This window comes from Sapajus apella, unplaced genomic scaffold (assembly GCF_009761245.1).
Source record: "Sapajus apella isolate SASKATOON/1434 unplaced genomic scaffold, GSC_monkey_1.0 scaffold2, whole genome shotgun sequence".
NCBI classification, from domain to species: domain Eukaryota; kingdom Metazoa; phylum Chordata; class Mammalia; order Primates; family Cebidae; genus Sapajus; species Sapajus apella.
In genome coordinates, this window is record NW_022436942.1 from 77975211 (window position 1) to 78003056 (window position 27846).

Sequence of the window (27846 nt, forward strand, 5' to 3'; positions counted from 1 at the left end):
GTATTACTGCTTGCAGAGAGCTTTTATGTATAATACTTTAGAAGTTTAAGGGCAATTTTCTAATAATAGTTGGACTGAAGCACACAGGCAGTAAATTAAATTTTATGTAACAAAAAGAAGGAAATTAAAAGGAAATGCTGTTAGTCTACAGTTATTAATTGTTTCCAATTTCTAAACCTAGAGTCCATTTCGTTTATGAAATGTTGCTATTGCTTTCATGACGAATTCCCTATTTTAACCCTCTTTGATTATCAATTAAAAAAAAAAAATCCTCCCAGGCACACGAATTAAAGAACATCAATTAAGTACATTTGTCCACAAATGTACTCAGAGGAAATACAACGTTTCATTTTGTTAACTGAGCTGATAACCTTTTAGTGCATGCTCTAATGGTCTAGTAATTTGCTTTTTAATGTCAAAAGCCACATTAATTCCCAATGTACTGTTTTGAGGTACATTGTCAGCTATAAGAGGGGGAATAAACGTTATCTGGTCAGGTTCTTAGCTCAGATACCTTCTTTATCAAAGAAAGCAAATAAAGAAAATCTGCGCACCTGTCATGCCTAACAGACAGACACCTATGACTTGTGGGATCCCTGCATTTCCCTTCCTGTGACATGCCAAATCTCCTAAACCAGAAACAATGAAAAAATCATACTCACTAGTAGTTCAGCTGATCTCCTTCCTGTATGTAGTAAAACCCATTCCTTAAGATGTTTTTCATAAATGTCTCCATTTAACTACTATGCCTCCCACTACCTCTTTCCCAAAGAAAAATAAGACAGGCAAGCTGGCTTGGAAGATAATGTTATAAAATGGATTCTGGAACCCCAAATAAGCCATCTGACCTTTGCTGGGTTGGTTTCTCCATCTGTGACATGGGAGTGAATACTATATTTGTCATCTGCTTTTTTGTTTTTTTCTGACAAAGTCTCACTCTGTTGCCCAGGCTGGAGTGCAGAGACCCACGATCTCAGCTCATTGCAACCTCTGCCTCCCAGGTTCAAGTGATTCTCCTGCCTCACCCTCCCGAATAGCTGGAATTACAGGCACCCACCACCACACCCATCTTAGAGACAGGGTTACACTGTGTTGGCCAGGCTGGTCTGAACCTCTTGACCTCATGATCTGCCCGCCTCTGTCTCCCAAAGTGCTGGGATTACAGGCGTGAGCCACCGCGCCTGGCTGTCATCTGCTTTTACTTTTTAATTTTTTGAATTTTCTTACGTGTTATTTGACCTTAATGTATCGTGTGAAATACAAGGAATAAAAATGAATAATCAAGATGATGCTTCATTTTTAAAGCCTCTTGGGACTAAATAGACTATAGAAAGTCTACTCATATGAAAATACATCATTGCCAAAACAATGTACGTACCTGCCATTCAAGGATATATTTAAGATTTTGGGTACCTGCTTTCTTTGATTCACAAAGAAAAATGCAATTTATCATTTGTGATGGTATCCCATTTCTGCCACCTCTTCTTTTTCTCCAAAAATTATATTACATAATGCTAAAGAAGAAACACTTGAAAAAAGGCAATTTGGTATTACTCAATTGAGATGGGTCCACTGGAGTAAGAAAGGTCTTTCTATTTCCCTGTTGTCACCCAGTTTACAAAGGGTCTCGTGTCTCTGATCGTATTTCTGGTTTGTGATTGCTGGTTCTATATTTGGTCGCCATCTCTATACTGCCCATTTGACAAGAGAAGTGTTACATGTTTTTGTAAGGTACCCATGCCGAGATTTAAAGCATTTTAATTGATTTGGACTTTTTATACATATATTCTATCTACCCAAGCCACAACACAGCTTGTGACCTTGTTTCAAGTTGCTGGAGTTGTGATAGTAAGTGTTGGACATAGCCCCACGCACACACACATACATTACTGAGTTTACAGATATTAAATTGACTTATGACATAAAGAGTAAATTAATGGTCTTTGTGGGGGTTTTTTTAAAAAGGTATAATAATAGGCAATGTTCACTACTGTCCTTTGAAGTAGGTATTATTTTATTTCTGTTTTATAGATGGGGAAATTGGAGCAACAGAGATGCCAGGTAACTTGCCCAAGGTCACTGCTGTAAATAACAAAGCCAGAATTTGAACCCAACACTAAAACTCAAGAATCTATTCTTGCCCATAAACTATACTGCCTTTCTAAAATAGGGATAGAAGTGTTTATTCAACTTTTTAATTCAAATGCTTGAAAACTGAAATGATGGAGGTAAGATGTATTGACCATTCAGAACAACCCTTCTTGATTCTGATCCAGGGAATGTGCAAGAAAAATTCTTAGGTCTACTTTCTGGTCCTGGGTGTACTCTTTCCCCACCAAGGGCAAATGATCTGTTTACTATAAGTCTGTTAAACTTTTAACCCCAAAGACAGAGGATAAAAAAGATAAACTGAAAGGCTGATTCCATCTTAGCAGTAAAATAAGATGGGCGAGGTATCTTCACAACGCAGGGACCAGCAGAGCTTTCTTATATGCTGTTTTTATAGATAAGAGGTCTTGGTACAGTTCTAAGAGAGAAGAGAAGATATAAAAATATAATCTACTCTCAGTGTCAAAAAGAAAAAATAACTCTGTTTGGGCTTATCTGTTGTTTTTCAAGGCTAGCATGGTTCTGGGAAGATGTGAACCTCTCACACCTAACTGGAAGACCAGCAGAGGAAAATTACCAGATAAATGTCCAATGGCACATCAGGGGTAAAGAAACCAGTCAGATAATGAGCATCAGGCTAAAAAGACACTGGACTGAAATCCTATTTTAATGCCTGGTTCTCTTCTGAAGGCAGCTATTTGCATATTATTTATTTTTAATCTTATAGCTGACAGATTGATTCATAATTAAAACTGTGTCATATGTTTGCCCACCAACTCCCCTCTAAAACAGACTTAGGTAGGGTTTTAAGTGCCAGATTGAATCAAATCCTTTTTTAAAATGTCTTCAAAATATAGAAATGGTCTGAGCTTGAAAATCTTACTGTGCATGAGTGTTCTGAAAGCTGATGAGAGCGCCTATCAATTGAGTTATTATAGGAGTTATGGGAACTCCCATAATAACTCATTTTTAAATGACAAAGATGACATTTCCTAACAGAGACAGTCTTGGACAACGCCAAAAAAAAAAAAAAAAAAAGAACCTCCGAACCTCCAACACACTCCTCTGAAGTAACTTTAAAGTGGTCTTGAACTTGCAAAAGTATAATTGAGACCTACTATTGTGGCCAAATGTTGTTCTAAAATAGTGGTTTTCAAACTTCTTAAAGCAGCAGCAGAGCCATTTTCCAAACAAAAGAGAATCAAATAATAATAGTAACCAATGCTGTTTAGTACTTTCTATGGATCGGGCCCCGTGCAAGCATTTTGCATGTATCTCATTTAATTCTCACAGCAACCTTACGAGGGAGGTACTACTACCAAATCCCATGACTCAGTGTTCCATAAGTTGTACTATTTCTGAAATGTGGATATGTGGTATACTGGAACTAGCAGCTATCTCTCTTCCCTCACCCAGCCCCCAAAGAGCAGTTATTAAATTAACTATGCATTATACAATCAATGAGGGTATTGATTAGAACCGAGGGTATATACAATGTTATTTCCATTTCACAGACAAAGAAACAGAGGCTTAGGATAATATCACATACGTTACTAAGAGGCCAGTTTATAAACTGAACTCTGTCTGATTCCAGAGCCCATGGCTTACACTACTAAGTTACCCAGCTGTGGGTAAATGTGGATGGAGGGAATCTCTCTCGGGTTCCCACACACACACTTGGGAAGGCCTCTAGAGGCTTCTCCACAGAACACCAGAGGCAAGTGAAGCGAAGATTAGAAGTCATCATTCCAGAAAATGCAAATTTGGAGAGCATTAGAGTTACATGAGAAAGTGACCAAATGCATTCTACATACTAGTGTATTCCACTAAAACTTAACTTCCAATTTTCAAAATGGGGGATAAAAAGAATTATAAAGGGGTACAAGGAAGCTTTTGATGAATACAACAAATATTTTGTTTTTACTGCTCAAGAATGAAATTTGGATAATCTTATTATCCAAAATAAAATTCACTATTTTGATTGTTTTGCTGGTTTCACAGTTATATACACATGTTAAAACTCATCAGGTTATAGTACACCAATTATACCTCAATAAAGCTGTAAAAAAAAAAAATGATTTTTAGAAAGTTCTTATGCCAAAAGACTAAAAAAGGAAAAAAGAATTCCAGATGAATGGAAAAGGATTACTAATGCACATATTTTTAAAAATCCAGGATTATATAAGGAAAAAATAGTAATATAAAAAATTCCATAGTCATAAAATGATCTGCATTTTATTCAGTGATTATTCACATGCCTGTATGTGATAGAAGCAAATAACTCTTGTGTAAAATAAGAAATTAAGACAATAAGAAACTAAAAGCCTAGGGCAGAAAACTACCAGAATATAACCCCCCAACTCCTCAAAGAAGGAAGGAGGGATGGAGGAAATCCACAGACATTTTAAGGTAGGCCCATCCCGATCCACCATCACATCAGGAGATACAGATCAAAAAACTGATCTGCCAGTTCCTTCCTCGTGTCAAACAGAAGCACATTTCATGACCTAGTCATTCCTGGGGATACACTCACCAGAAATAAGTGCTTACAGCCACCGAAGGCCTTGTATAACAGTTTCCTAACAGTTTGATCCATTATGGAAGCAATCCAAATGTCTACCAACAAGGAGAATGGATAAACAAACTATATTTCTATTAATACATCAGAAACACCACACAGTGATTAAAAAAAAAAAAGAACAAATTATTGATAGGTACACCAACATGGAGGAACCTCACAGACCATTTAAGTGAAAAAAAAGGCTAAGTCCCAAAGAACACATCCTCTGCGATTCCATTTATATGAAGTTCAAGAACAGGCAAGACTAAACTATGGTATCAAAGGTCAGCATAGCAGTTACCCTTTGGGTGAAGGATGCCAATAGGAAGCAGACATGAGGGATCCTTCTGGGGGCTGAGAAAGTTCTTTATCTTGGAGTTAACATTAGAGTTACCCAGTTGTCTGTATGTGTAAATATTTTATTGAGCTGTATACTTAAAATTACTATACTTTTATGTGCTTTACTAGATACATTTTATACCTAAATTAAGAAAAAAAATACTGTTAGGACTTAATATCTCATTTACAGTAACTAAAGAGGAAATAAAGAGCTCATAACAAGAAAATAAAATATGTGTGTGGAGGCTGGGAGGTGTTTCTGGAAATTCACAAATGCAAATAATACAAACAAGGACAAGATCACTGAGGACTAAGAAGGTAATAAAGTGACAAGAAGGCCAAAGAAAGGAGAGGGCACATGAATCAGGAGAACATCCCCATCTTCTGAAAGGGGCCTATTTCAGTCCTTCGCTCTGATCAAAAATAGACTCCGAATTCCCACTGACCCTACTCTATTATATAACCTATGGATGAGGCTTATCCACTCACAGAATTTACTTCTCTCAATATAAATAACATCTCCCAAAGAGTCCCAGATTTTGAATTTGCATGTTAGAAAGCCAAATTTTGCCTGGAAGGAAGTTACGATTTCTAGGTCCCCAGGAGAAGGGCTCGTTGGTCTTTCCTCTGCAGGGGCAGCAATCTGGAGAAGTCTCACAGATACAACTGCTGTGGCGACGGGAGAGTCTCTGACCTGGGCTAGCCATGGAACCTTCTACATGGGGGCAGGAGGGGGAACTGCCTTGGGATTTTTGTTGCAGCTGTTGAAACCGATTATGGTTCCACAAGTGAGAATGATTTTGACTCTTCCAACTATCCTCTTCCCCCAAGTATGAAAAATGGTTCCAACTATCCTCTTCCCCCAAACATGACGAATGGTTTCAGTTTTTAAAACTGGAAGAACTCCCCAAAACAGGTTATCTAGGGCTCAAAAACTCCAAATAATGTTGGTCGCATTATATTCTTCAAGCTGCAAGTTCATATCAAAAATCAGTCACCAATATTTTAAAGAGATGCCCCCTTTTCCTTCTCTGTTTTAGTTTCATGTTATTTTAACCATCTTTGGGTAATTAATACTCACAGTACAGCTGTTACGAAGAGCATCAAATTTGCGCTGGATTTCATCTCTATGTGCCTAAAAGGTAAGAAGTTGATTATAAATTTTTCATAGTGTAGAATACAATTCTACATGCTACAGGTCAAACATAGAGAATAGCAATTTGCCTGGAAAGCTGAGAAAGCAGCAACAGCAAGTTTTTCAAAGAACTAATTAATCAAATCATCCCCAACATCAGAAAAAAGTTACAGAAATACACAATGCTTTGTTAATAACAATTAACTCTTTAGACCACACAAGCACACCCTGTACATATACTTTTAATATTTATATTAACACCTAGAGACTATTAGGAGAATAGGGAATAAAAGCAATAAAGGATGAAGGTTTACTCTCCATTTGTCCTATTCCCATTCTGAAAAGATTAGTAATTTTCTCTCTTCCCTCCAACTGACTCCTCCCTAGCCTACTCTCTCTCCTCTCTCTCTCTCTCTCTCTCACACACACACACACAGGACAACAGCAGGACAAACGGACTTTGTGTGTGGGTGTTGTTTATTAAAAGCTGCTGACATTCAGAAAACTCTGTATCGACCTTGAAATAAATATATATAGTCTTTCTCCAAGACAAGGCTGCCTTAAACCAGCAGCATTTGTTCAGTTGACAAGGACTTTTTAGTGCATACTACATGTTTGACACCGTGGAAGGATATAGGCATCCATGAACTATGCCTTCCTTCTGGTGAGGGAAGATCAGAAATAAATAAGTGCATAATTACAGATTGGGACAAATGTTATAAAGAAAACAAACAGGAACCAGTAAAAAAATAAAAGAAAAAATAAAAGAATAAGAAAGGTAGGTAGAAACTTACTCAGATGGGGTGGTCAAGGAGGGCTTCTCTAAGGAGGTGGCATGTAAGCTGAAACGTATAGGATGATGAGGAGCCAGCCATGCAATGGACAGGAGACAGCAGAGGAAGCAGCATTTGCAAAGACCCTGAGGCAGGAAAGGGTCTGGTGCATTGATGAACAAGCACCACCAAAAAAATTGATTGGCTAGAGCAGAGTTTTTCAAACTGCAAGCTGTGACCCAATAGCAAGCCTAACAAGTGGGGTTTTTTTGGTTTGTTGGAGTCAATGAAGTAGAATAAACAAGATAGAATTGAAAACATCAGAATGTGCCTTGAGTAGTAAACATGAGCTCTGTTATAGGAAACTTTTGCTTTAGATACTATAACTCATCAAATTTAAGGTGCTTTCTATTGTAAAACCTGTGACTATGTAACATTAAGAAAGAAAAAGTGCTGTCAAACTATGAATCTTTATGTCTGTATATGACTGTAATACCTTGATTTCAGATACCTTAGAATCGGTAAAATACAGTATATATACTCCCTTCTATTAGATTGCAAGTAAAATGTATTCTTCTGTGAATTGTGATCAACTTTCGAAAAAGCATAGCAAGGAAGAAAAAAGAAAAATAGCCCAAGCTGATGACAGACAGGGCCCAAGGGCAGAGACCAAGAATCTTGAAGGTCCACTAAAGAATTTAGGTTTCATTGAAAATTAAATTAGTTAGAGACCAATGGAAAATGTTAAAAAAGAAAGTGACAGATTTTACTGTTAAGATCACTATAGATGCTACAGGGAGAAGAGGATCAAAACAGATCAAAAGTAGAACATAACAGGGAAACCACTGAAGGTATTGTTACAGTCATTCAAGTGAGAGATGATGGTGGCTTGGAGTAGAATGGTGGCAAAAACAAAAAACAAAAAACAAAACAGAGAAAGTGGATGAAACTGAGATCTCCTTTAGAAACATGAGGAAAAGGACTTACTGATGTGTGGCCAAGAGGAAAAAGGAGTCAAAGATGCCCTAACAGACTTTTCACTTGATAGACAATGTGGATATGGTCCTATCTGCTTAGATATGAAAACCCAAATAAGAACCCAGAACCCAGTTAACCCCAGTTTAGGCAAATGTAAGAGTGATCCTTCTCTTAAAAAAAAAAAAAAAAAAAAAAGCCTCTATATTTAGTCTATAAGATAACTGAGTCAAAAATTTTAGAGCTGTGTTTTCTCTAATATGTCTATTTTTCCATATATACCATTAAGTTTATAATGGCATATTAGATACTTTAGAAGAAAAGATTAGTGAACTTGAAGTAAAAACAAAAAAGTAGAAGAAAAGAAGTAGAAAGCAAAATGAAACACAATGAGAAAAGAAAAAGACATTTTCAAAAAATACAGAGCATCAGGGAGTTGTGAGACAACTTCAACCTAACATACGTGTAATTAGAGTTCAAGGATGAATATAAGAGACAGAAAAAATATTCTAAGAAATAATTCCCACAAATTTTCCAAAGTTGATGAAAGTCATAAACCCACAGATGCAAAATATTCAACTAGTCCCAAGCATGGGAAATGTGAAGAAAATTAACCTAAAGCACACTATAATAAAACTTTTAAAATCAATAATAAAAAGAAAATCTTAAAAAAAAAACAGCCAGAGAAAAATACATGTTACAGTAAGAGAAACAAAAATGAGAAAGACAGATTTCTCACCAAGGGGGGGAAGGAGAGTGGGGATGAGAAGCTAGAACACAGTAAAGCAATATCTTCAAAGTGCTGGAATAAAAAACAAAACAAACAAAAAAAAACCTGTCCACACAAAATTCTATACCCAGCAAAAATATCTTTTAAAAAATGAAGGTAATATAAAAACTTTTTCAAACATAACAAAAGTTGAAAGAATTTGATACCAGCAGACCTGTATGTACTATAAGAAATATTAAAGGAAGTCTTTCAGGCAGATGGAAAATGGCAACCAGAAATTTGAATTTACCCAAATGAATGAAGAGTCCTGGAGAGATGGTAAAATAAAACAAAAATAGATTATTTGCTCAAAATAGCCAGAAGAGAATTATAATGTTCCCAATACAAAGAAAAGATATGTGTTTGAGGTGATGGATATCCCAATTACCTTGATTTGATCACTACACATTGTATGCATGTATCAAAATATCGTATGTATCTCAAAAATATGTATAACTGTGATATATCAATTTAAAAATATAAAAAATACCAAAAAATAGATAGTTGCATAGACAGAATCACAGATCTATAAATAAAAAGTTATTGTTTAGAATTGGCTTCCTAAATAATTAGCCTATATTCTTATGGACTAATTTAACAGATCTTAATTTTTTTTTCTAAAAATCTATCTGCTTTTTGCCCAGCAATAATGAGAAATTTACTCCTTTGTTAAGGGAAGAATACTACTTATCTAAAGTAAGACCGTGGCTATCTGAACTACTGTCGAAATCTCATCTATGACCAAGCAGCAGCCTGGACCCAAGGACCACACAACCCCCTTTAGTTCATTTCACAATCACCAAGAGGAAGAATAAGGCCCTATGTTAATAGACTTTTGGCAGGGATCAGCAAATTTTTTCCTTAAAATGCCAGATAGTGAATATTTTTGGTTTCCAGAGCATTCAGTTTCGGTTACAACTACTCAACTCTACCCTTTTAGAGCAAAAGCAGTCACAAACAACAGGTAAACAAATGGACATGTTTGTTTCTAATGTGTTCTAATAAAACTTTATTTGCAGAAAACAAGTGACATCAAACTTTAGCCTGTAATTTGCCAATCTCTGCTCTAAATGATCATTTGGTGTGAAATCTCTCAAAGACAGAAACAAGAAGCTGAGAGTGGAGTTAGCTCCTTCAAAGCACAACCAGTGACCATAAAAAAAATTTCACTGGCTTAGACACAGGGACAGACACCCTATTCCACTTTCTTATTAATAGCAAAGTTTCAAATAACATGGCACCATTAAAAACTCATTTAACTCTCCCACTGGAGTCTGAAATTTCAGTCATTAATACTGATCCCTTTCCATTAAAATTAACCATTATGGGGCCTTTGGATCATGTCAACACATCAAATGGCAATCCTCTCTGAAGATTAATGTAATGAACTACAGTCAGTCTTTATGGCTTTTGATTTATTATTGTTTATGAAATATAAACACAAAATGTAGAACTGACCTGTTGTGGTTGTTAGACATAGGGTAAGCACTTAACTATTGAACTAATCTCAGTAACAAAACGGTAAGTCATATGTTTTATGCTTTTTTTTAAAATAAGTTGTAAAGCAAATACACAAAAAGGCAAAAGATCATGCAATAGAATATATACATAAAGACAGCAAAACATGTAAGACAAGCTTTGGGTGCTCTCAATGAAATGTGTGCGTGTTAATTAGGTATTAGGTGCTAGGGGAATATCTACACTCTTAAAAATTACTGAGGGCCCCAAAGAGCTCTTGTTTATTAGTATCTACCTACATTTGCAACATTAGAAATTGAGACTAAGATATTTTTCAAATATTTATTTTTTATTTCTCTTAAAATAACACTAACATTGCTTTTGCACCATCAGTGCAAATATTAACACAATGAAAAGTGGCAAATGACATCTTAGTACTGTTATGAAAACAGTCTGACAGCCAGGCGTAATGGCTCATGTCTGTAATCCCAGCGCTTTGAGAGACCAAGGCAGGCAAATTGCTTGAGCCCAGGAGTTCAAGACCAGCCTGGGAAACATGACAAAACCTCTTCTTCACAAAAAAATTAAACAGTTAACTAGGCGTGGTGGCATACACCTACAGTCCCAGCTAACTGGGAGGCTGACGTAGGAGCATCCTCTTGAGCCTAGAAGTCAAGGCTGCAGTGTGCTGAGATCATGTCACTGCACACCAACCTGGGCAACAGAGTGAGGCCCTGTCTCAAAAGAAAAAAAAGGAAATGAAAAACATCTGACTTCGGAAAACCCCAGGGGTCCACGGAAGAAAGTAAATTACAATGCAGCTTTGAGGGAGGGAAATACCTGCAGAATTGAGGAAAGGAAACAAGGGCATAGATGTCTGACCACCTTCTGGGATCCATGGTCAGGATTCTAGAACGCTTAGGCTTCTGTGCACCCACCCTCTTTCCAGATGAAGGCAGGCACCAGGCAAGAATGTCAGAATGTCACCTTACATGCCCTGATTTCACATCTTGGCTATCATGCCGATGGCTTACTAATTAATTAAACAGAGGGCTTGATATTTATGTACGAGAATGAGAACGTGCATTGACTCATGATTTTAACAAATCAAAGAGGATGACTTTGAGATCCCATAATCATGCTCTGCAGGGAGAAGGATTCCTTTCATTAGTGTCTTTGGCTTTCAACTCTTGATTATTCAACATTAGTCACTCAACAGAATCTGTAAAAGAACACAGGAGCGAAAACACAAAACGCGTTCGTGAGGCCTGGCTGGTGTACACAGAGCACACAACACGCCCCTTGCTTGGTGGTCCTCTTCAGAGCAAGGCTTACACCGCGTCACATATCCATATGCTGTAAGGTATGCAGACTCAAATTCTCTCTCTTGAGATGGAGTCTTAAATATCAAGTTCAGGCAGAAATTTCTCTTTTCCAGCAATAAGTACTGAAGTATCTTAAAAGCATGTTTCTGTTTAAATTTGATAGGATGGGTAAAGTGAAAGTGAAGAAAAAGGCAAGCATCACAAAGGACAACAAAGGCCTCCCAGCTACACTGACAAGGCCCTTCAATGGAGAGCTTCAATTTAATGATGCTCCATCTAATTTGGCCCAGGGGTGGAGGCTAAACAAGGTAACTGCTCCTTTTCTCAGGCTAGGAGATGGCTGCCTCTTAAAATTAAACAGTAAGAGCATATTTGACTATTCCCTTTTATTGATAAAATAGCCTGCTGTGAAAGTCACAAATCTCCTAGGAGATCATTTTAGATCCAGCTGATTTAATTTAACTGATGCTTGTGCAGGGTCTCAACTTGGGTCTCAAGCAATGAGAAAGTCAGAAAGTCTTGCATTTTGGGACCATTTTCTCTTTATCTTGGAAAAGACATTTTTCAGAACAAATTCTACTAACCCATTCAGGCAACAACCACATGCTGTCCATAACCAGATTTACGGAACATAATCGAGACAAGGGGGAAAGAAAAAGCCCACAGCCTTGAAACTGAATGGAAACAAAGGGAAATGGAGTTTGGATTTCCATGTGATGGGTTTCCAAACAGCTGTTGGATGAAGGTATTTCTGCCATCATTTGAAGAAGCCCTGTTTTTTCCACAGTATCTTCATCTGCAAGAGCAATAGAGCCCTAGTTTCTAAACCAAGGGAGGTTTGTTTCTTTATTTTTTTTTTTAAGATGCTTTGAGGCAGTGATCTCATCTAACTAAATTAAGTCGTGACTTGCTGCTGTGCTCGGCTTCCAGCAGCCATCAGACACGGCACATCCCAACCAGCAGCAAGAAAGGATTTAAAGGACTAATTTCCCCATAGATAAAGAGCAGTGACACAAACTCTGTTTTATGCTCTCTTCCTTCCAAACAGGGCCAGGATAAGATACACAGTCACCCCTCCTTCCCAATTCCAACAGAGCAGCAAGATAAATGTGTCCTTCTCAGCTGCTCCGAAATAAATGGATTTGAGGAATTACAGGCCAATCCCCTAGGGAGAAAAGGCTAAAGACACAGAATTGGGCCCACAGCACGGGCTTATTAAATATGGGTTAAATTACTGATGTCTCTTTTTCTTTCAGAGGTTGGGTATTCATACAGGAGGAAAATATTAACATACAATGCATTAAATATAATAGTGGTTGAAATTTAGGTGTCTCCCTTTAAAAGCTAAGAAATGTTATCTGTCTGTCTCTCTCTCTCCACCCACCCAATTCCAGCAAGTCTATAAGCCTTCTTGGCATGAACTCTTATATATCAACTTCATTCCTAGCTCCATTTTTTCTTCTACAGACGTATTCTCTCTTTGCCTTTTGTTTCTTATTTTGTCCTGTTTTACTGTGTTGCATCTTTCCAAACTGTTTTCAGTCCACTGTGAAACACGACAGTATACACAAAGACATATTGTGGTTATTTTTTGCCAAAGCAAATATTGGGGGCCATGATGTGGGATCATTTAATGAGTGTGCTCCTAGAGACTATGGAACCTAAATGCGCCATCAATATCTGAACTTGGTGTAAGTCCTAGAAAATCTAGGATGCACAAATATACTGGAAGCCAGTGTTCCTTGAACTGGTCCTAAACAGACCCTGGCACTGTCAGATCACATTCCCAGTTTGGTTCAGATACTGGGATCCCCAAACCCCACAATGGGCAATAACTTCTAAGAACGAAACTAGGTTAAAAAAGATAGATAGATAGATAGATAGATAGATAGATAGATAGATAGATAGATTACATCTAGGTAAATTGTAAGCAAAAAATGTACATGGCCATTCATTCTATGGAAGTAACCCCAATCAAAGAGAGGTTTAAAGATGTTCACTGATGGAAATGGGAACAGCATCCAAATTGAGTCAGAATGAATAAGGTACCTATTTAGGTGGCTTATTTAAAAAAACACTAAACCCAATCAGCTGTATTGTGCCCAGCCCACAGGAGAGGGCACCGTGACCAGTAGGCATGTGTGTGCCTGTCTACTTGCCAGGTACAATATGATACTATGAGAAATGCATGAGCTTGGTTGACACTAGCCATTAAAACTCATTCAGCTTTCTATGCTCACAGTCCAGGTCCACCAGCTAGCCTTCCAAGAGTAACAAGGTCTTTTAAGTATACTTCCCTGAGTGGGAAAAAGAAAATGTGAAGATTGGCCACCCAGAGTACCCCCGTCAACCTGGCCGTTGCCATTTCCCCTTCAAATGGATAAGTTGGCATTTCACATATCAGATTTTCATGAGTTTTGTTATTCTGGGTCAGTCTCTGTGGGAATGATCAAATGTGGGGAAAATGGCCCCACAAAAATTCCATTTCAGACTTCTAAAAGGAACTAAGGTTTAAATCCAGTAACACCCCCGCTCCAAGTTCTCCCTCCTGAGAATACTCTCCAGCTAAGTAAACTAGTCTCTCAGAAAGAACAAGGAAGCCAGGTCCCTTTTAGAGAAAGAATCTTCCATTCAGTAGCATTTTTCCAATCTAGATCATACCAGGTGTATATAAAAGACAGGAAGCAGAATCTACATCTTGGGAAAAAAAAAAAAAAGAAAGAAATAACACAAGTGAGGTTAACCGAAACAAAAAATTAAAATATGGTAGAGAGACTACTATAAGATATAAGATCATTATGATTTTAAATGATTATTGAAAACTAAAGTAGAAGGCCAAGATAAACAGACTTTGGCTGAAACCAAAATTTAAAATATAATGATTATTTTTTAAAAGAAGGAAAATACATAAAGGAGGAACTTTTCAAGATACTAAGAAAAGCTTGAATATAACCAACCAAGCTCACATACTAATTCCAATGAAGACGCAGCCCACATAAGCCAATTTCCTGGCCATTGAATATCTTTGCAGATCATGTTTCCCCTCCAGGAATTACTAAGGGTGAGTCAATATCCTCTGTGCCACACTCATCCTAGCTGAGGCCTTTTGCAACCTGAAGATGCTGCTCCCTGGACCTACCGTGAGTGCCTGGATCTCCTCTTCGGCTTCCGCTGTGGTCTCTTCCAGCTCTGTCTTCGCCTGGCGAAGCTGGCTTTCCAAGGCCGCCCGGGCGGCCTGCAGCGCTGTCAACTGCGACTCGCGCTCCTGCAGGGAGAGCTGTAGCTCTGTGAGCTGGCGCTTGAGCTCCAGTTTTTGCTCCTCATGCTCTAGACTGACCTGCGAGAGAGAGAGAGAGAGAGAGAGAGAGAGAGAGAAACTCTTGGTTGGTCTGAACAGAAGAGAAAGTGAGCTCATGACCTGTTGCTCAACCTGAAGCCAAAACTTGGTCTTGAAACCACCTTCTCAGCACTCCATAGAGGGGGAAATGCAACAAAATGGACCTGACTTCCATGCATCTCAGAATTCAACAGGCGTAAAAACAGGTAAGGGATATGTCTCCTAACCACCCCTTACTTACATATATTCAAATGCCTGGGAAGACTTTGAAAGGAAAAGCCACACAACAAGAATCACGAATGAAAATGACAATTACTCTTATTAGAAAAGCATTTAAAGCTAAGCAGATATAAATAACATCATATTAGTAACAAGGACACCTTTTCAATTTGATTGTAAGTGGAACAACAGACTGAATTCTATTTATTTTAAACATGCTTGTTCTGATGTCTCCTCATTAGGTAATCCACTTTAATGTCACATTAGAAGTTAATCATTCTTCCCTCCATCTGCTCATCCATCCACCTATCTCTTCAATCTTTCATCCATCCATTCAACAACAATTTACTCAGCAATTTCTGGAGAAAATGGAATCTGGAGATGAAAGGCAGTCTCTGCCTTCAAGTTGGAGAGAAAAATGAAAACCAACCATTACCATATATCATGGTCAAGTGCAATGGTCAAGATATGCAGGGATATTGCAAGAATACAGCAGAAGGGTAGAGGAGCTCATTCTAGATCTGTTAAATTCTGTTGAAGAATTTGCAGGAGTCAAGCAAGCAAGTAAGAGGAGAAAGAAAATTCCAGGCAGGGGAAGCAAGACAACCAAAGGTATGGGGGTGAGGGAGATCATGGCACGTCTATTGACCTGCCAAACACTGACAGTGTTGTCCTAAAGATCAATGCCAAGCAACTCAGAGATGCTTGCTGCCCTCAGAGAGCTCACTGTCTAAGGGAACTGCCAAGAACAGACTGCAAGGAGCTATGCCCTGAAAGCCGTGGGGATGAAAAGGAGACTTCCAACCCAGGTTTAGAGGGTTGGAGAAGGCTCCCTAGAAAAGGTGGCACCCACATCCCCAAGGCCATAGGGGTGAAGAGAAGAAAGACTTGCAAAAGATGTAACCTGGAAAACCAACAGGATTTAGTGGTTAATTTGATGTGGGGCAGAGAACAAAGGACATAAGGGAGTCAAATGGCTCACACCTGTAATCCCAGCACTTTGGGAGGCCGAGGCGGGCGGATCACGAGGTCAGGAGTTCAAGACAAGGCTAACCAGCATGGTGAAACCCCATCTCTACTAAAAATAAAAAAAAAAATTAGCTTGGCATGGTGATGCATGCCTCTAGTCCCAGCTACTCGGGAAGCTGGGCAGGAGAATTGCTTGAATCTAGCAGGTGGAGGTTGCAATGAGCCAAGATTGCGCCACTGCGCTCCAGCCTGGGCGACACAGTGAGACTCCATCTCAGAAAAAAAAAAAAAAAAAAGAGGAGAGAAATTGCCAGTTTGAGGCAAAAGATAAGAAATTCAGTCTTGAGATGTTGAACTTGAGTCCCGTGGGAGACATCCAAGTGGAGATGTCTAATGTCTACTAAGACAATGGGTCAGAAACTCAGAAGAAAGGTCTGGATTGGCCATGTAGATCCGGGAGGCCTTAACAAATCAGTGACAGCATCTGTCTCTAGTGATGATGATGATGTGACAACAGCAAATACAGTCCTCACAACACACTGGGTGCTGAATTACCACATTTCATTTTCAGAACAACTCACTGAGGGAGGTACTACTATTACCTCCATTTTACAGATAAGCAAAGTGTGGCACTGAGAGATCAGGCAACTGAGCAAATATCACACAGCTATAAAAACCTTTTTAAAAGGCAGGACTGGCATTCGAGCCCACAAAGTCTGGCTCAAGGGTCCATGTAACACGTTGCTGTATCTCTACAAGATCCCTACATGTCCTGACCACTGCCCTTGACCATGTGCAGGGTAAACACTGTACCCTTCTGTCTTACTAAAACACCAGCAGCCACAGCAGGGTGGGCCTCTATTAGCAAGCCCAAAATTCTCCTGATGCCACTTGGCAAAACCAAGAGAGGCAGGTGACGGTGACTCAAGAGGAGGAGCAGGAGCTGGATGCTGTATAATGCAGGAAGAACCCAGGAGCCCTGCATCTTTGTGATTCCAAACACCTGGCTAGAGAAGACCTAATGCTGCACACACAAAGTGGGGGGAAGGCCCAGGGTCCTTTAAGGCAGATCAGACTCCAGGTGGAAGCCCCTGCCCGCAATCTCAATAGCAGCATGTGGCCAAAAGGAGGACTGATCTTGTTATATTTAGAGCTAAACCCCAAAACTCTCAGGGAGAATATAGAGCCTGAACCTCTTGTGGAACACTTTACGTTTCTCCTACCATCCTTGGGGGGCTGGCTCTACTGATTCAAGTAAAAAGCAACAGCTACCCTGGGGCACTTTAATAGTCCAGATGAGCTACAGCAGCAGGGCAGGCTCCTAAGAGGAACATTTGTGCAAAGGGAAAGCAAGAGACAGCCAGTCAAGGCCCCCAAGCTAGATAATTCCATCTGGATTGTTTAGACTCACAATCTTAAGGGTGATTCTCCCCTGAGCTTGCTGTTAAACTTACAGATGTGTAAAAGTATAGCCTGGATAATAAAAGTTAAAGCATCGCCTAAGGCTTAAGGCTCATGTCTGTAATCCCAGCACTTTGGAGGCCAAGGAGGGAGGATTGCTTAAAGCCAGGAGTCCTCCTTCTGAGAAATCCTGACCTAACAGATAATAAAAGAAAAATAAATAAAGCCAGGAGCTCAAGACCAGCCTGGACAACATAGCAAGACCCCATTGCTACAAAAAATAAAACCAGACACTCCAAGTGACCTTAATGGAGGAGTCCACACCTGGACAACCCCTAAAAAACATGAGATAACACGTTTTTACTATCCTTTGGAGAAATGACTTCATTTTAATACTCCAAGACCAATGAAGACATGCATAAACATGAGTGTTACCCAAGGTTTAGTCTTCAGACCTCTGTCTGCTTAATAGGACTTTCCTTAAGAAAGATCACCTGCTTTCTGAAGAATCCATCACAAATATTTGAGCCACTATTTTACATGAGACACTGTGTCTTGCCTCCCAGCCTGGGTGTCTAATTCCCTTAGAAAGATCATCTGCCCTGAAGAATTCCATCACAAATATCTGAACCACGATTATACACAAGACACTGTGTCTTGCCTCCCAGCCTGGGTATCCAACTTCCAGCAACCACTGTCCTGAACTCCAGCTGTGCCACTGCTGGGGCCAGCGAACCCTGCCACTAGGCTGAAAGCCCTCACATCAGGAACAGGTCTTGTCACCACTGTAAACCCAGGCTACAAACTGGCACACAAAGCAGGCATTTGATAAACACAGCGACTACATAAATGTAACTTGATAGCTTCAATCAACCTTAGCATGTCTACAACCCAATATGTCGCATTTTCTTCCCCAAAACCTGGCTGTTCTTCCCAGCTTCCTTGTATTTTTTAAGAGAGCTACCTTCCATCAATCAAACCTAAATTTGGTTTTGTCTTTTAATCTCCCATTGTCATTATGAGACAGACGTCTGCCGCCAGCACTGGACCAGCAACGGCTAAGCTCTGAGCATGGACAAGGTCATGGGCCCTCATTACATCTCAATAAAGAAGGAATTGCTCTGCTCCCATTTGACTGACACACAAATTGACACAATCCCCACAGGACCCTATAAAGGAGACACATTATCACTGACATTTTACAGATGAGGAAACTGAAGCCCAGCAGAGAGATGAGGCAGGAGGCTTGCAAAACGAGTAAGAAGTCACAAAACCAGTAAGAAGTGGAGGTGGAATTCTAACCCAGATCCCCATGGCCCAGTTTGTTACCAGGAGGAGGGCCTTGGGCCTAAGTTGTCCATTTCCAACAAAGAGTTAGACAAAACGCACAAAGTAACAAAGGAACGGAACACAGGAATGAAGCAGCAAAAGCAGGGATCTATTAAAAGTGAGAAAGCAGTCTGCAGGATGGGAGTGGGCCCGGGCAACTGACTCAAGGGCCCAGTTGGAAGTTTTCTGAGTTTTAAGTACTGCTTTTGAGGTTCCCGTCGGTTACTCCTTATCTGAATAAAGAATTTGGCCTGTAGCTAAGTAAAGGCTGAAGTGAACTGGCACCCTATGCAGATGAAGGGATAGTTCCTCCTTGGCCCGCGGTCCATCCAAGGCACTCTCCCTTTCCATCTGAGCCATGATGGAAGCAGGAGGGTTCCAGGGAGAGTAGCCTTCGATCCTTTGCTACCCGGGGCATGGGGAGATGGGGATTTTCCTTTTAGTTCAGCTTTAGGGAGTTTGTGTTAATTGGCCTTAGGTTACCTGCCCCCCACCCCCAGACCCAGGTGTTTTCCTTTTGATCCAGCTTTGGGAAGTCAGCACAAATTGGCCGGGTGCAATGGCTCACACCTGTAATGCCAGCACTTTGGGAAACTGAGGTAGGTGGATCACCTGAGGTCAGGAGTTCAAGACCAGCATGACCAACACGGCAAAACCCTGTCTCTACTAAAAATACAAAAATTGGCCGGGTGTGGTGGCAGGCGCCTGTAGTCCCAGCTACTCGAGAGGCCGAGGCATGAGAATCGCTTGACGCTGGGAGGGGGAGGTTGCAGTGAGCCAAGATCACACCACTGCACACTCCAGCCTGGACAACAGGGCAAGAATCTGTCTCAAAAAAAAAAAAAAAAAAAAAACAGGTTAGCACAAGGGCCTCAAATTCCCTGCCACCAAACCTTAGTGTTGTTCTTGGATTCAGCATGAATTGGCCTTAAGTTCCTTGCCTCCAGACCCTTTTCTCCTGCCTCAAGTCTGCCCCCTTAACCACCAGGTACAACGTCTCTTGTGTAAATATTTGTCTGTGCTTGAAAGCTGGCTTGTTCAGATCCCGAATCGCCCAGCAAGTCTTCCCAGGAGATCGCCCCTCGCTCTCACCTCCCGCAATCGTGTCTCCAGTTCCAGCAGCCGATTCTTGTCACTATGGTCTTGGTGGCTGATCTTCTCCAGCTGCTCCTCCAGCTTTCGGTTCTGGGCCTCCAATTTCCCAGCCTGTGTCTCCAGGTAAAATTTCTGTTGCCTGAGTTCAGAAATCATCTCTTCTTGGGCCTTCCTGGTGGGGGTGGTGGGAGGATCCAAACAAAATCATAGTCTCGTTAGAGTTGAGCCCATTTCCGCGGAAGGCAGACGGAAACGGAATGAGACAGGTGTGCTAAGTGGACTAGGGCCACTCCTGGGTTAGCTCTCTCCTGATCTGGCCTCATAAGCATGATTCGGCATGATGAACGTGGGGACGATTTAGTGTCACCAGTGTCAGTCCCTCACATACAGGATTAAGTAAGGTCCATGGGGATGCACAAGATACTAACATTTCACTCCTTTGACAGGCCTGTTTATTACTTCTTTGAGTCTGTATAGGGGCAGAAGGGGTCCTCCTTAGATTACTGTACAAGGGCACCCCAGTAACTCATGAAGGCAGGCCCTGGAGAAAAAGAAGCAACAAGGAGAAAGAATGGTATTCCTTCTAGTTCTCTGTAGGTCTTCCTCTCTGGCAAACTGCTTAAAAGTATCAGAAACTAGGCCAGGCACGGTGGTGGCTCACACCCATAATCCTAGCACTTTGGGAGGCCAAGGTGGACAGATTGCCTGAGCTTAGGAGTTCAAAACCAGCCTGGGCAACATGGTGAAACCCCGTCTTTACTAAAAAAAATACAAAAAAATTAGCCAGGCATGGTAGTGTGCACCTGTAGTCCCAGCTACTCAGGAGGCTGAGGCAAGAGAGCTGCTTGAACCCAGGAGGAGGAAGTTGCAGTGAGCCAAGATCCCCCCCCCCACTGCACTCCAGACTGGGCGACAGAGTGAAATTCAGTCTCCAAAAAAAAAAAAAAAAGAAGTATCAAACATTAGAACAACTCAAAGACCCAAAAGACAGCCTACCAAGCTGGTTTAGATTAAGATGGGACTGTTTTTGGAGATCACTGAAGAGAGAAACTATGGGGGGAAAAAGTTCTGGAGATTGTAATTCTTTGGGGGAAAAGATTCAGATTGAAGTGGTCCTGGAACAGGGTCCTTGCTGAACCCCAGACTTCCTTCCCTACGGGTCTAACCTAGTGAGAACTAAATGGATGGCCAAACTGGGCACACACAATTTCTCCTCTTACTGATTACAGGAGGCAGGTCTGCAGAACAAGAACTGCAGCTTTCCACAAGCAAATTATAAATAGCCTCATTAGAGAGCGCAAAACACTCTGTAATATGATGGTAATTGAAGGCATTTAAGAAAACCTGACTCAAAAGTGGCAGAGTAACACCACTTAAAGCAGGGCAAAATGGTACATAAGTATCTGAGGGCTGAGCTGAGCTGAGCTACAGAAGTCATTCAGTCCACTCCAGCTCAGACAGAAGGAGAAAGAAGTTTATGCCGCAGGAGAGGAGACCAAAGTATAACAAATGGAGGCAGTCAGAATTTGAATACTTACATGTTCCTTTGGGTAAAAAGGCTGCTGTTTGCTGCAAGTTTATTGGCTTCAGACAGTTCCACAATCCTCTGTTCCAGGGATCTGATCTTGGAATCCATAGCATTGATCATCTGAAACACAGGCACCTATGAAACCTCATGCACAATTACACCAGAACGGGACTAATAGGGGCAGTGCGTGCCAGGGTAAAAGTTTCGTCTGAAATGATGGCAAAATACCCTGAGGATCACAGATGGTCCCACTCAAATGGATGGTACTTAACGGTTTTTTCAGTGATGAAATCTCCCCACACTAGCTAAGTGGCTTGCATTTAAAACAGACATAAGGACCTATTCAGGAACCTAACACCCTATGAGTAATCAGGCCTTGTTAAACCCCATCTCATCTACATGTGACCTGGGCCTGCGAGAGAGAGTCTCTCACTCGAATCTGCACATTCATTTATCATCACCCCAAGGGCTGTCATTTTCTGAGTGAGTCCTTCTCACCCAGCTACTAATGCTCTAGACTAGACTTTCCACAGCAGGGGTCTCCAACCGCCCCCCCCCCCCCCCCCCCCACCCCCCCCACCCCCCCCCCCCCGCCGCCACAGACCAAGTACTCCATTACCAGTCTGCCACCTGTTATGACCCAAGCCACACAGCAGGAGGTGAGTAGCCATCGAGCAGCATTACTGCCTGAGCTCCACCTCTGTCAGATCAGTGGCATGGGATTCTCCTAGGACTGTGAACTCCATCATGACCTGTGCATGCGAGGGATCTAGGCTGCCCACTCTTAATAAGAATCTAATGCCTTGGGCCGGGGGCGGTGGCTCACACCTATAATCCCAGCACTTTGGGAGCCCGAGGCAGGCGGGTCACCTAAGGTCAAAAATTCAAGACCAGCCTGGCCAACATCGTGAAACCCCACCTTTACTAAAAATACAAAAATTAGCCAGGTGTGGTGGTACACGCCTGTAACCCCAGCTACTCGGGAGGATGAGGCAGGAGAAATCACTTGAACTCAGGAGGCAGAGGTTGCAGTGAGCCAATATTGTACCACAGCACTCCACCCTGGGCGACAGAACAAGGCACCAGCTCAGAAATAAATAAATAAATAAATAAAGGCTCTAATGCCTTAATGCCTGATAGACAGGTGGAACAGTTTTATCTCAAAGCCATCACCCCACCCCGGTGGAAAAATTGTCTTCCACGAAATCAGTCCCTGGTGCTAAAAAGGTTGGGGACAGCTGCACTACAGCAAAGTCTCCCCACCTTAACGAATCATAAAAATTGGGGTGTAGGGGTACTAATTAAAAATTTAATTTCCCAAGATTCTCCCTCAGAGATTCTGACGTGGGGTAAAGCGTGGTAGCTCACACCTGTAATCCCAGCACTTTGGGAGGCTGAGGCGAGTGGATCACTTAAGGTCAAGAGTTTGAGACTGGCCTTGCCAACATGGTGAAACCATGTCTCTACTAAAAATACAAAAATTAGCTGGGCATGGTGGCGGGTGCCTGTAATCCCAGCTACTTGGGAGGCTGAGGCAGGAGAATCACTTGAACCTGGAAGACAGAGGTTGCAGTGAGCCAAGATCACGTCACTGAACTCCAGGGACAGAGTGAGACTCCAACTCAAAAAGAAAAAGAGAGAGATGCTGATTTGGTAAGTCTTGGTGGGGTGCAGATTAACAAGCACCACAGGTAAACTTTAGGGACAAGTTTCTGAGGCAACTGCCTATGTGGATTAGAAAAGATAAAAAGGAGCAAGTAAAAAGAAGAGAAGTGCAGGGTCAGGAGGGGTGGCCTGTAATCCCAGCGCTTTGGAAGCAAGACCAAGGTGGGAGGCTTGCTTGAGGCCAGAAGCTAGAGACCAGCCTGGGCAATACAGCAAGATCTTGTCCCTACAGAAAATTTAAAAATGAGCTGAACATGGGGGACCTGCAGACCCAGCTACTTGGGAAGGTGAGGTGGAAGGATCACTTGGAGCCCAGGAGTTGGAGGCTGCAGTGAGCCGTGACTACACCACCACATTGCAGCCAGGGCTTTGGAGCAAAACTCCACCTCAAAAAAAAAAAAAACAAAAAAAAAAAACAAAGAAAGAATTGCAGGAGGACCAAGAGCCACTGGCCATTTTGTCAGGGGCCTTTAGAAGGACAGTATGTTAGCAGATAGCAAATCAGCATGAGTTCCTGAAAAACACAAAACTGGCCATCCAGAGCCACCGTCTCGGTTGCTTTTAAAAAAGGGAACAGTTTCAGAGAAAGCATCCTATTACCAACCAACTCCACAGCATTCAACAGAAGGAAGAACTCCCCAGGTGAAATGGAGTCTTTTCAGGGCTATGATTCTTGGCATATTTCAAAAACCCTCCTTTGAACACTGGCTTGGCAACTCCTTCTACCTACCGCCTTCTGTTCGCTGAGAATTTTGCCCTTCTCATGGGCCTCCTCCTCGTGTCTCTGCATCATGTTCTCCAGCGTCTCCTTGTCGGCCAGGTCTTTCTTTATCTGATTGTCCAACACCTACAAAAACAAAAGAAGAAGCGAATGTTCTTGGGAGCCAAGCTGAGCAGGGAAGACTAAATGGGGACACTTGAGAACACCTAGGAAAGAGGAGAAAAGCAGGAGAGAGGCCCAAGGTCTCCAAATTCTGGGGCAAAGAGAAGGCAAAAAATGAAAGTCTGCTTATTAACCAGGACAGGACTTAAAAGTCAAACATTAGCATCCAATGGCAAGTAACGGTTGACTTGAACTAAGAACTTATTTTAAAATCAGCACCCCAAACACCAGAGAGATATATTCAAAATGAAGCAAACTCCAGAATAAGAAGGGAGGGGGAAAACAAGATTGCTCTTGATCCAGACCTAGAGAATACATTTCCTATAATCTGCATATATTACCTGGGGACAACTTTTTCTTCACCAGGGCACCAGTAGTTTTCAGAATATTCCTCACTCCTAATTTATACAAATTAATTCTAGATATTCCTGGGCGGTGTGCAAGAGGGAGAGATGCCGAAGACAGAGGAAGCCTGTGTGACCAAGGATGATGCTCAGAAACAACCAGGGCCAAGTGGATTTTGGCCACCAATAACGTAAGTGGACGGTCAATAGATTTAAAAGACAACATAAAAGAAAGAGAAAAAAATGCCTCTTTTCCTGGTTCTTTCCTCTGATCCAGCTAGGGGGAGGGGAAAAAAGTCACTGGGAAGAGAAGCCTTTCCCAGGAGAAGAGAGATCATGTGTTCTCGGTGCTTAGAATGCCACTGTAAGCACCTACTGTTCCCAAGAGGAAACATAAAACAGAAATGGCATCACCAATCACCAGCTTGATCTAATGTTCTTTGGGGCATACACAGCCCTACGAGTTGCCAAAACTACAAGCAAAAAGGAAGGAAAAAAGAAGACAACATCATAACATGTCCGAGCCTTTGACCACAGCCCTGTGTTTCTCACCACTGCGGCTCCATTCTGGTTTTCCAAAGAACACCAATGACATCAAGAAGGACAACAGGATACTGGGAATAAAGCTGAAAGAGCTCGGGTCACAGATAGGGCTAAAATCTGCCTTTCCCACAATGTCTATTGTGAAAGGACTGTCACAGCTCATGGGGACATCGTCCCTAAAAAGAGCCAGTCAGCAGGGAAGGAATCCACAGGAGAAAGAAAGGCAAGAACAGATTTCAAATAAGTCTTTAAACTAGAACTGACTGATGAAAAAAATAGAATGGAAGTTGGGAGAGAAGACCAAAAGGTGGGAACAGGGTCATGAGAGAAAGAAGAAGCTCAAAAGGATGAGAAAAGGCCCACTCTCTTGGATGTCTGAGCATGATTCTAAAATTACGAGCAAGAACAGGGCAGAATTGAGGGTATGATCATAATTATTACCAAAGTGGCCTGATAGAGGCTGGAACAGGAAACACAAAGCAGAACAGGCTTAAAAGAAATGGTTTCATAAAGATTCCAGTAGGGAAGAAAGATCTTTCCTGACATTCCTTGGGATATATAAAATTTCTTTCCATCTAGAAGGTAGCAGAGACCACATAATATCTAGACCGCGTATGATTTTTATTTTGTATGAGGTGCTAAAGCAATGGAACACATTTTCAGGATGCCTCTGTTCAAAATAAGACCTCAACTTTGGTAAAGAAGGATACCAATAAGAAGTGTGGGCTGGAAGGGATACGCTTCTATCAATAATGTATGCATTAGGCCAGGCATGGTGGCTCATGCCTGTAATCCCAGCACTTTGGGAGGCTGATACGGGTGGAGATGCTTGGGGACAGAAGTTTGAGACCAGCCTGGGCAACATAGCAAGACCCCATTTCCACAAAAAGTAGAAAAAATAGTAATTAGCTGGGCATGGTAAGGCATAACTGTAGTCCCAGCTACTCAGGAGGCTAACATGGGAGGATTGCTTGAAACCAGGAGAACAAAGCCCCAGTGAGCTATGATCATGCCACTGCACTCTACCCTGGGTGATGGAGCAAGAACCTGTCTTAAAAAAGTGAGTAGGGCCGGGCGCGGTGGCTCACGCTTGTAATCCCAGCACTTTGGGAGGCCAAGGCGGGTGGATCATGAGGTCAAGAGATCGAGACCATCCTGGTCAACATGGTGAAACCCTGTCTCTACTAAAAATACAAAAATTAGCTGGGCATGGTGGCACACGCCTGTAGTCCCAGCTACTTGGGAGGCTGAGGCAGGAGAATTGCTTGAACCCAGGAGACGGAGGTTGCGGTGAGCCAAGATCGCGCCATTGCACTCCAGCCTGGGTAACAAGAACGAAACTCCGTCTCAAAAAAAAAAAAAAAAAGTGAGTAGATAAATAAAAGAACATATGGATCTCTCTTAGCTTTCATAGGGTTCAACTGGCAGAAAGATGAACAAGATGTATCAGGGAGAAGGGAAGCAAAAAGTTTGTTTGAAATAAGAGATTCCACTAAAGACATCTAAATCAATTTAAGATAGAATATGGCTTTTGACAGGAACATTAATATAATAAGCAAATCATAGAATATGTTTTACAAAGGGTTAATCATGCAAAGGTGCCAGTGGACTACTATATACATTCTCATAATTTTCTAAAACTTGAAGTACCAGGGGTCACAGGAGAACACCTTGAGGTCATTTCTGGGTTGTTTTCCCATATTTCTTTCCATAGCTCAATGCAGCCTTAACCTCCTGATCACAAGCAATCCTCCCACCTTAGCCTCCCAAGTAGCTGAGACTACATGTGTGTGCCTCCTGCCTGGCTAATTTTCTGCATTTTTTGTAGACAATGTGAGGAGGGTGTCTCACTTTGTTGTACAGACTGGTCTTGAATTCCTGGACTCAAGTGATCTGTCCACCCTGGCCCCCACAAAGTGCCAAAATTACAGATGTGAACCACCACGCCTGGCCTCCTATTATTTCTTTTGCTGAAAAACAACCAAAAATAACACCAGGGGTAAAAGATGCCAGGGTGGTGACAGTGATGATGCTGTGTGAGCATGTACATGTTAGCTGCTCCGAGAAATGACTACTCAACTCTTTGAGAATACCAACCAAATCAATAACAAGATCATCACAAAAATTGAAATCCCCTTTCCATGTCTGGTTGGAAAAAGGAAGAGACAATATTCGAGACATAATAAACAGCATCTGATTCTCAAGAACATAAGAATGAATTAAAAGCTTGATACAAATCATAATGAAAATGTGATGTGATTTTAAGAGGAAATTGATAGAGTGGCAGCCATTTATAATAGTACAGTGGGCTACATGTCAGGCCAGCCCTTTTCTTGAAAATGATTCAAATGCTAAATAAAATACGAAAAAATTTTCCCAAAAACACCTACAAGTTGGCAAGAGAATAAGAAATTACCAAAAACTAAGAAAAACAGAAGGAGGAAGAGGTAAGAAGGATTTAACCTGTGGTATTTACTGAAACAAATGAACTTCAGTTTCAGTTTTTATAGCCTCAATGGTCAAGAAAAGGCAGAAACGAAAGCCCTGGATCACCCACAAAGGTGGGCACACATTTTCATCCAAGGCTTCAAAGAATTTCCATTAATAATTCTTTAAGGAAAATAAAACAGTCACCATGACAAAGAACCAAGAGAAACAACAGAGCAGAAACAGACCTGCAAATGCTTCATATGCGGAGTTGTCAGATATAGGCAATAAAATAATTATGCTCAATACATTTAAAGAAAGAAAAGTTTGGCTTGAAAATGAATGCACAGAACAGAAGATTATTGTCTTAAATAATCTAGCAAACTTGGGAAAGACCCAAACAGAATGTCTAGAAGTAAAAAGGAAAGACTCAAATAGAATGTCTAGAAGTAAAAAATATACAACCGAAATTAAAACTCAACAGAAAATTTAAAAATTAGCCAGGCCTAGTGGCATGCACCTATAATCCCAGCTACTTGGGAGGCTGAGGTGGGAGGATCACTTAAGCCCAGGTTGCAGTGAGCTATGACTGCACCACTGCACACCAGCCTGGGTGACAGAATGAGATCCTGTCCCCAAAAAAAGGAAAAAACTTCAATGGAA

The 27846-nt window shown here is 41.3% G+C and overlaps 1 protein-coding gene across 8 annotated transcripts in view; it reads right to left on the reverse strand.

The window, feature by feature from the left end:
- CIT (citron rho-interacting serine/threonine kinase) overlaps nt 1–27846 on the reverse strand; it is a 193867-nt gene that overhangs the window by 51990 nt on the left and 114031 nt on the right. For all 8 annotated transcript variants that reach the window (XM_032241364.1, XM_032241332.1, XM_032241325.1 and 5 more), the window contains 5 exons: nt 23717–23833; nt 21332–21441; nt 19791–19965; nt 14583–14780; nt 6090–6143 (listed from right to left, as the gene is read on the reverse strand). In XM_032241364.1, the coding sequence (XP_032097255.1) occupies nt 6090–6143; nt 14583–14780; nt 19791–19965; nt 21332–21441; nt 23717–23833 (654 nt within the window). The remainder of the gene's footprint in view (nt 1–6089; nt 6144–14582; nt 14781–19790; nt 19966–21331; nt 21442–23716; nt 23834–27846) is intronic.